General features: G+C 30.6%; 2 protein-coding genes across 2 annotated transcripts in view; both read left to right on the forward strand.

Moving 5' to 3' along the window:
- Positions 1 to 3,748: 3,748 nt before the first annotated feature.
- LOC102600322 (probable calcium-binding protein CML45) lies at positions 3,749 to 4,534 on the forward strand. Its single transcript, XM_006363343.2, has one exon. It carries the CDS (start codon positions 3,893 to 3,895, stop codon positions 4,472 to 4,474), a length of 582 nt encoding a protein of 193 aa, XP_006363405.1. The 5' UTR covers positions 3,749 to 3,892; the 3' UTR covers positions 4,475 to 4,534.
- Positions 4,535 to 8,374: 3,840 nt separating this feature from the next.
- The window catches only part of LOC102600656 (KH domain-containing protein At4g18375-like), a 6,214-nt gene continuing 5,008 nt past the window's right edge, over positions 8,375 to 9,580 (forward strand). The window contains exon 1 of the mRNA XM_015303426.1: positions 8,375 to 8,506. The gene's annotated coding sequence lies outside the window, so the exon portion shown is untranslated. The remainder of the gene's footprint in view (positions 8,507 to 9,580) is intronic.

The following is a 9,580-nucleotide window of genomic DNA, read 5'->3' on the forward strand; positions in this document are numbered from 1 at the left end:
TGTAGTCAACTCCATTGGACCTGTTCCTTTGACATGTTCCAATCGTCAGCTTCCTTCTTTATCAACACTTGTTGCAGATGTTAGGGTTTTGCCCTGATTTTCTTTCCTTAATTGAAGTTTATTTTTTTCCTTAAAGAAAAGTCAAAGTATTACCATAAATGCTTGAACTTTTTCTGAAAGGAAAATATAATTTTCTTCCATATTTGGTTTATTCTTTCCTTAGAGGAAAAGTTTGGAGATCTATAAATTGAAGATCCCTATTCTCATAGCATAACACAATAGAATCCACAATGTAGTTGTTTAGTGAGTTTTGTTTATGGGGGAGATTTAATCTCTCAACAGTTATAATATTTTTTCTTTTAAATTAGTTTTCTATATTAATAATATTATGTTTAGTATCACTTTTATTTGTCATCTAATCTATCATCGTCTTGATTGCAATTGTAAGCTTCCGCATGACGCCCTAATCACCCTTCAGAACCCAACAGCAAACACGTCAGTCAGTTGTGTTGGACCTGTTCCTTTGACATGTTCCAATCGTCAGCTTCCTTCTTCTTCAACACTTCCCCTCAAGCTAGTGAGTAGAGGAACGGTTACTCCTTAGCTTGCTTCAAATACCCAGCAAAAAAAAACTTTGAATACCCAGCAAAAACTTATTTTGTCAATGCTTCGGTATGAATGTGATGTCTAGTCGTTGCTTGTGATAGTTCATCTGCAGATTGATACGAGTAGTTCCACTAGTAAAAACACTTAAGAGCAGTATGATTATTCCTACCACATATTTGACATGACTCAATACTATTCTTCTCCTTATTTTCACTTTGGAAACTTTAATTGTTCGGAGAACCTGGTCCATATTGACTGTTCTGAGAACATGTTCCCTGTCCAACAGGCTTGAGACTTGTTTCTCTGGAGTTGATGTTGTTATTTCCTCTTCCCCTGCCTTTTTGAGCAGATAATACCATGTTGTGATTTTTGTTGTGACACCTTTTTTTCATCTTCTCTTATATCAAAAACTCGTGAGAGCATTAATAAATTGATTAAGGGTGGAATATGATGCCTTACCTAAACCTCTAGCAAAATTAATTACTTTTGTTGCTTGAATATAAGCTTTTTCCAAGCATTCTCACATCTCCTTGGCAGTTGAGCAGCCCACAATTAGGTACATGCTTTCTTCGATCAAGGTGCTTGAGATCCAACTCCTTAACAACACATCTTTCTCCTTCCGATCATCAATGGTGCCACTAGCTTTTGCATCCTTTCTAACCGCTACAACTTCCCTAGCAGTCTGTCCAATGGAACAACTACTTTTACTTGGTTCATAAATGAGATACGTTAGTTTCATCACCTGAATCAATTGGGATATTTGTGTCCTCTTTATGAGGTAGTTTGTTGGCTTAAGTTTAATGGAGCAAGCGACAATTAATGATTTGGTGAAGTGAGGAGGTTGACATGGTTTTGGTAGAATGGGCTATTGCAATGTGTGATTTTTTTATATTTTTTTTTATCAATACTCAGAGAGTGGAAGAGCTTTTATGCTCTGATACCATGTAGAAATCTCATGTCTAGGATTAGAGAAATCAAGGATTGTATTAATGAAAATAATGTTGGGTTACAAGCTCCTTATATAGGAGAGAATTGTAGAGTCCTAAGTTAACTATACTTAGAGTCCTACTACAATACATATTACTACTATAATAATAGTAATGCAAATAAGTAATCTAATCTTAGTCGTAATATAATCCTAATCGTAATCTAATCCTAGTCGTAATATAATCCTAATAGATTTAAGTAGTCTAATCCTAGTGCGACTCTAATTCTACAGCAGTGATGTAACTCGTAGTCAGCTTCGTTGGACCTGTTCCTTTGACATGTTCCAATCGTCAACTTCTTTCTTCTTCAACAATCATCAGTGCAATGTAACGAGATATAGTAGATTGCTTTTTATATATACATATCAGGATTGTTACGAATAATAATTTTTTTTGGTTGAGCATCTTTAGATCGAACATAGCGCTATTAATTCGATGATTCTTATAAGACGTGATTAGCAAGAATTAATTACTGGAGACATATAAATCGATAAAATAACATCAATCACAAATATGATATTCGAGTTTTCGATCAAAATCAAAATGTGACTTTTTAACTTTGTGAGAAATTTTATATAACCCTTTTACCTGTTATTATAATAATCTTTATCTTTGCTTTTGATTTTTTTTATTGGGAGGGGGTGGGAATGGGTGAGGGGACTAATGACTACCATTTCTTCCATAACGTAAACTAGGAAAAGAAATACGATTTCTCCATTATAATAAAAAAATTGAACGGGTAAGTGATTCTAATTTCTTTTATTTAATATTGTAAATAAATGAAAGCTTATAATTAAAAATTATGATGAAATGCTACGCGCGTACTTTACTACACTTAATTATCAAATCAAAGAAAAGGCATAATACATAAACATGACCCTTAGCTTGGTTTCAATGGATAACTATGCCCTCCAACTTTGAGTATGCACAAGTAGACACTTAAACTTGTATAAAATTGAATAAGTCGACACATGTGTCCTACATGGCATAATACATATAGGATGCCACGTAGGACACAAAATTTCCATGTAGGCTGCCATGTAGGACGGATGTGTCTATTTGTTCAATTTTATACAAGTTAAAGTGTCTACTTGTGCACATCCAAAGTTAAAGGTCATAGTTTTCAGCTGACGCCAAGTTAAGGGTCATGTTTATGTATTATGCCAAAAAAAAAGAGTACGTAATATATGGCTCCCCATATTGAACCATGAAATCAACAATATATATATATATATATATATATATATATTATTATTATTATTTATTTTTGTTATAGAATCGACTAACTTTTTTTTTTTTGATTTTTTATTTGGCGTTCAAAATTTGCATTGAAGTCCCGATTAAATTTAGATCACGCATTGCAGGGCTTATTTGGGGATGACGCTCCCGACATGATTTTATACACATGCTCAAAAACTTTTGATTAAGAGTGAAACAGTTTCACCACTACACTACAACCCATGACAATATACAACTGATTGCGGAGTGCTCCCACTTCACTTTCAAAAAGAAAAAAAAGGCTCATTTTTTGCATTCATATCCACTACTAATATATAAGAGAGAATAAGCACACACGTCTCTGTCGACGTCACGACGTGTGTGCTTTCCGGAAATAAAATTTAACTTTGAGAATAATTTAGTCATTTTAGATTTATTGTGACTATTTGCAAATTAGGACTATCAATCCACTAGTAATATATAAGAGGAAATAAGTACACACGTCTCAGTTGACGTGTGTACTTCCCAAAAATAAAATTTAAGTTTGAGAATAATTTAGTAATTTTAGGACTACCAAAATATCACACGTGTCACATACATTACTTAAAAAATACGTTTAAAATATTATAAAAATAATTAACAAAAAAATTATAAAATTAAAATAAATAAAATAATATATATTGGCCCGGACTTGTCCGAGCTTTTGTATCTAGTATTAATTTAGAGAGTAAAATATTTTTTTATCTTTGACTACAAAATGTTTTTAATATTCTTTATAAGATATTGAGATTTATTACACTTCTTATTTAGTTTTTATTATAACCTATATAACTCTTATATAATAGTATTATATAATTATAATTATATTATATATATAAGAGAAAATAACAAATATATATTTCATTCCCTATAAATCCTCTTCACCCTACACACAACACTAGAAAAGAGAAGAAAAAACCCATCTTCTTTGCTCTGTTTCTCTATCACCCTTATTGCAACAACAACAAGGGAGGAGGAGAAATTAGAAAATCTTCTCCATTTTTTCTCAAATCCAGAAGCTCCATTTAGGCAAATATAGCCAAATGGCAGCTTCTACCTATCTCAATCGCTTTTCAATCAAAAAATTACCCGTTACTACCGTCCCCGTTCCTCTCGTTATCCATGGCTTAGTTGGCTTCTTTTTGTTGTACATAATTTTCGATTGGGGAAGAAAATTTTTAAATTTCTTATCCCAATCGCAAAAATCCAAATCAGAAAAAGGCAACCATAATACATCCCATAATGTGCCTTATCTGTTAGTTGATGGAAGTTTATGCAGAGATGAAGTAGAAAACATAATGGGTAAATTGGGAATTTTTTGTAACCCAGAAGGTGATAAACTTTATCACGAGAGGTTCGATTCGGACAATTTTCGCGATTTGTTTGGAGATGAAGAAGAAGAAGATAATAATGATAGTAATATTATGCAGGAATTAGGAGAAGCATTTGATGTATTTGATGAGAACAGAGATGGTTTCATTGATGAAATGGAATTGCAGAAAGTTTTGTGTGCACTTGGATTTAAGGAAGCTGCAGAATTGGAGAATTGCAGGAAGATGATCTTGACATTTGATGAAAATGGAGATGGAAAGATCGATTTTGAGGAATTTGTAGAAATGATCTAATAATTCTTTTTTGTTAATAGCAGCAAATTCATAAGCTATTTTAATGTGAGTTTATTGTTTTTGCTAGACAAGAAAATTATTATTACTATTATATTACTATAAATACAAACTACTCATCCTATTCTTTTGTTGGATATATTTTGTTTTCTTCTTCTTCCTTCATATTTTCATGAAAATTTTGTTCTAGACACATCTTTATTATGTTAGTGTTATTATTCTTATTTTGTCATCATTGATGTTTGTTAGTATGGCTTTCTAGAAAATCCAGTTGGAGCATTGGTCCGTGCGTGATCAGAATTTAATCGAAGCTTGAATATGTGTTTCAAATACTAGATAGAAAATAAAAAAAGATATGACTTTTTAGTAGAGTTTGCATTGCTTTTAGTCTGAGATACTTTTATATGAATAAATTATTTATTACTGAATATATTATATTGATCATATTAATTGATCAATTATCTCGTAATAAATTATTGAAATATAATTTATCACTAAGGTGATGTAGAATTGTAGATAGTATTATGGTACCTAAAATAAACTAATGATAACTGTATAGTTGTATAATATTTTAATATTCAGGAAAATGAAACTTGGTTGAATATTCAAAGTTAGATTTTATCAAATTACTTGATAACTAAAGTCCACACATAAAATTTTTGTTTCTATTAATAATAATAATAAAAAAAAAGGGAACAGTGATGTGGAATAATATTGAGGAAATTATCATCTTAGAAATTAGAAGGCTATTTGTAATCACTATATACACGTAGAGCTGTCAAAAAGGGTCGGCCCAAGTCTCGCAGGATAAGAAATTTGAAGGGCTAGGGCGGCCAACCGACTTGAAAATGCTTAATCCAACCCTATCCTAAAAACACTGAGGGCTAGGGCGGGCTTGCCCTTTTTTTTTCTTTTTTTATTATTTGTCTTTTCAAACTTATAATTCTATAACATTAAGAAAATTAGAATATTTTCAAATTAAATATGGCAAACAATGGTGTTGTTTCAATAACACTGGCAAAAAATTTAGTGTAATTAACATGTATCTCGCATACTAGATACGCGAGCAAGATAAGAGAGTGACAACCAAGATGAGAGGGAGGCGTGGTACGAGATTTGTCTGTGTATCATAGATATATACGAATCTACTTAGATAGAGTGTATTTAGAACAAATTAACCTAATTTTGAATCCATATATTCCGAGATACATGTATTTGGACGTACCAAAGTCTGGTAAGATTCATAATATTACAGCATAGCGTGTATTTAAGTAATTAGATTATATACTAGTGCGATTATTGTAGTTACACTTAAATAAAAAGTTTTGGCCCATGGGCCGACCCCGACCCGATCATGATCAAGCCTCAAGGGCCAATAACTTATATGGATCAGACTTATAAGTACTAGTTTTGAATGAACTTGAAAAATCATATCACAACCCTACCTTAATAATAGGTTGGATTGGGCCCATGGCCGGGATAAGCCCGTTTTGACAACTCTATATACACATTATGAATATAAAATTTTATTTCATGACTTAGAGTTGTTAATAGCATTATTCAACTCTCAAAATCTATGATGGTTATAGTTTGTAGAAGTGTTTTGACAAATACTATATATAAAGTTATCAACTTATAAAATAAAAGTACTTGTTAAATAAATAAAGATAAAGATTCACAAACAATGAATGTCAATTAAAGATGGTAGATTAATTAATAAAAATTTACTATTAACAATATTTTAAGAAATATGTACATACAATGAATCAAGATTTCACGTATGGTTATGACTTATGTGAATGTTTAGAAATTCTGAAATTAATTATATACTTCAGGCATACATAAATAGATTCATGTTTCTTACAAGATCATATATGTATAATTATAGTATTATTTTAAGATATATCAGGATAAAGTTTTAATGGGATATTGTTATAGACCATAATGTTAAATGATGTTCACTTATGAATTTGATAAAATGAGTTATCAATGTTACAATATATGTAAGTGAGATAGAACACAAAATTATGTATAATGATGATAACTCACATTAGTGATTTGTTATATTATGGCACTGCTATTATATAATAGAGTTATTTTATGCGTAGATATCATTAAATATCAGTGTTATGGGGTTATTGAGCTAAGTAGACTGCTATTCATTTTTTTAATTAATATATACCTGCCTTAATTAATGTAAAAACTATAATTAATACTTTATGTAGAATAAATCACGTGTTAGATTGTTTACTTGATAAATATATTAAGTCCGAATTTTTATAAATTTATTTTCCCTTCATCTAAGGGAGGTAATACCACAAAATTTATTACAATTTCATCACTGACAATGTAGTGATTTAAGATAAGTGCAAATGAATAGAGATCGATTCACGTTTTCGCTAATATTTTTTCTTAGATATATTTTTTTATGATAAATTCTATGTGTTATTATCATACTCAAGATTGTGATATGTATATTGAATTTATGTGATAGTAAAAATATTTATGATTGATGTTTATGTTTACACGTGAATGAAAAGAACACAATAATAAAAATTAAAATGATTAATGATTAATTGTGCGACTTATGTTAGGTAACTAAATATACCAAAATTTGATGATTCAAAGAAATTAAATTAATTGATTTAGTACATTCCATATATGTTTATTATGAAAAGTTTAAAGAAAAACTTACTCATTTGATATAATTGATATTTACTTTTGAATCACGTAATTTTTCTACGTATATTTTCATTATATAACCACTTTTTTAATTCATTATTGAGATTGTTTGTGGGAATGACAAATGGAAAGAAACGAAAATTTGCACAAAATTCTTTACAAAAAAACTTCGCGCACCTCATCGACTAAGCAGAAGAAAATTATTGTGCTTATATAAAAATATATTTCTTTAAGCTCTTTAAAAATTGTGAAAAAGGCGTGTGCTAAATAGTTCGATTTTTGCTTCATGAAATAGCAAGTCAAGAGAGTAGTTTGAAAGAATAATTTGAATTAAAAGAGTTCAAAAACTTATAATTTTTAATTTTTATCGTAACATTAACTTTAACACTTAAAATTATATTATCTATAATTAACGATTAGAGGTATATTAAGAAAAAACAGATAATATATATATATATATATATATATAAAGAAGTCATAACAATCATTAGACGTCGTATTTTTTTAAACGAGATCCTTGGTAGCGCGACATAAAAACTCCTTACTCTTATTTAGTATTTCGAATGAATTCTTATTTCTATTTATTTTATTAAATTTTATTTTACAGAATAAACTTAAACTAAAACTAAACTGAACTACATGAAGCGAAATTTACTCTGTTGACCTGTGTCAAATCGGGGAAGACGTTCTTCAAGACAAAACATAAGGTACAAAAAGAATCATCTAAGGTTCTTATCATTCTTAAATAGTTCGCCACTTCAATGCTTTATGTCGAGTCAATATTCCTGAAGAATACTTAAAAATGATTTTAGTTTACTCTGTTGACTTGTGTCACAAACAGGGGAAGACGTCCTTCAAGACAGAATATATAGAATCATCTATGGATCTTGTCATTCTGAAATAGTTCGCCAATTCAGTGCTTTTATTTGTCGAGACAATCTTCTTAAAGAAGACTTGAAAATGATTTTCCGAACATGGTTCAAATCACTGTGAAGATAAAAATATCGAATTCACATTCTGAAATCTCTCTTTATGTTTCGCTCAATCACACCAATCTCTTTGTGATTAATAATATTATATTTCAATCTTTTAGCTCTTAAATATTTTTTTTTTTCAATCCCCTTTTTCTATTATTATTTCACAATAAAACATGACCAAATATTTCGAAGAAAAGGTGGAAAAACAGGGAGATATTTATGTAGGAGGGAAGAAGGACGTGGCCCCGTTAGATATAAGAAAGGAGACCTTACTATTTCGGGTCAAAACCCTAGCAGCTATAAATCAACACCCGCTCCGTAATTTCTCTCTTCTGTTTGCTCTTCACATAGTTCTTACCAGAGGATTTTGGTTCAGGTATCTTCAGTTATAGTTTCTGCAAATTCTCCTATGATGTTATCTCTGTATAGATTTTCATATCTTGTTTTCCTTTGTTAAATTCAGTTTTAGAATTAATTGGGAACTCAGAATGGTTATTTGTAGTTTGAATTTTGATGTAGTTATTGTAGTTTCATAAATCTTTGATTTTAATCCTATTCCATGGAGTTTAGCGTCGACTTTGATTTCAGATCTATGTTTCTTTTCGGATCCGTCTTCTTTGTTTTTACCCTTTCGAGGGATTAAACTTTAATTTGTGTTTTAACTTTTTTTTGTGTGTGTTTAGTACAATTAAACAACAAAAAAGGATTTTTCTAGAATTGACAGTGTCCTTGATCTGGAGTTAGTGAATTGGTCAATTGTGTATGAAAAAAAGAACAAGAAAAAAGAAGGATCTTTTTAGAATTGACAGTGTTTTGGATCTGGAGTTCGTGAATTGGTCAATTGTGTATGAAAAAAGAGAACAAGAAAAAAATGGATTTTTTTTAGAACTGACAGTGTCCTTGATCTGGTGTTTGTGAATTGGTCAATTGTGTATAGGCTCAGACCACATGTGATACCGGCTTGTATCTTGCGTTTCCGCTGTGTACAAGGAATTTATAATGTTAAGTCTGATAAGGAACTGCTTACACATCCAATTTTAATGTTTTGTTGCTGTCAGAATCTCTTCTTTTTTTTCCATCTAGAAGCAGTGGATCTATTTTCACTTAGGGGTTTCAGTTTTTTGGGATTAAATCCACTATTTTAGCACTTTTTTAAAAAATAAAAATAATTAATAGTAAAAGATTGGGCAGGCTAGTGGCAGTTCCCGAAATTAGAGGGAAAAAAAATAACAGAAGCTAAAAATATAATGCTCTGAACAAGGTTCGAACCCTGAACGCAAGGGACAATTTGAAAGGCAATTACCACTGCGCTACACTTTGTTGCTTGTTCAGGGGGGTTCAAAACTAATATATGTACATAAATACGAAAAATTTACCGTTATATATACGGTGTAATTTTTTGCTGAGGGGTTTGGGCGAACCCCCCCCCCCCCCCACAAACGATCTCCCC

Source organism: Solanum tuberosum, unplaced genomic scaffold (genome assembly GCF_000226075.1).
Source record: "Solanum tuberosum cultivar DM 1-3 516 R44 unplaced genomic scaffold, SolTub_3.0 scf00429, whole genome shotgun sequence".
NCBI lineage: Eukaryota > Viridiplantae > Streptophyta > Magnoliopsida > Solanales > Solanaceae > Solanum > Solanum tuberosum.

Coding starts and splice junctions, on each gene's coding strand:
- LOC102600322 (XM_006363343.2), top strand. CDS start 3,893: ATGGCAGCTTCTACCTATCTCAATCGCTTTTCAATCAAAAAATTACCC.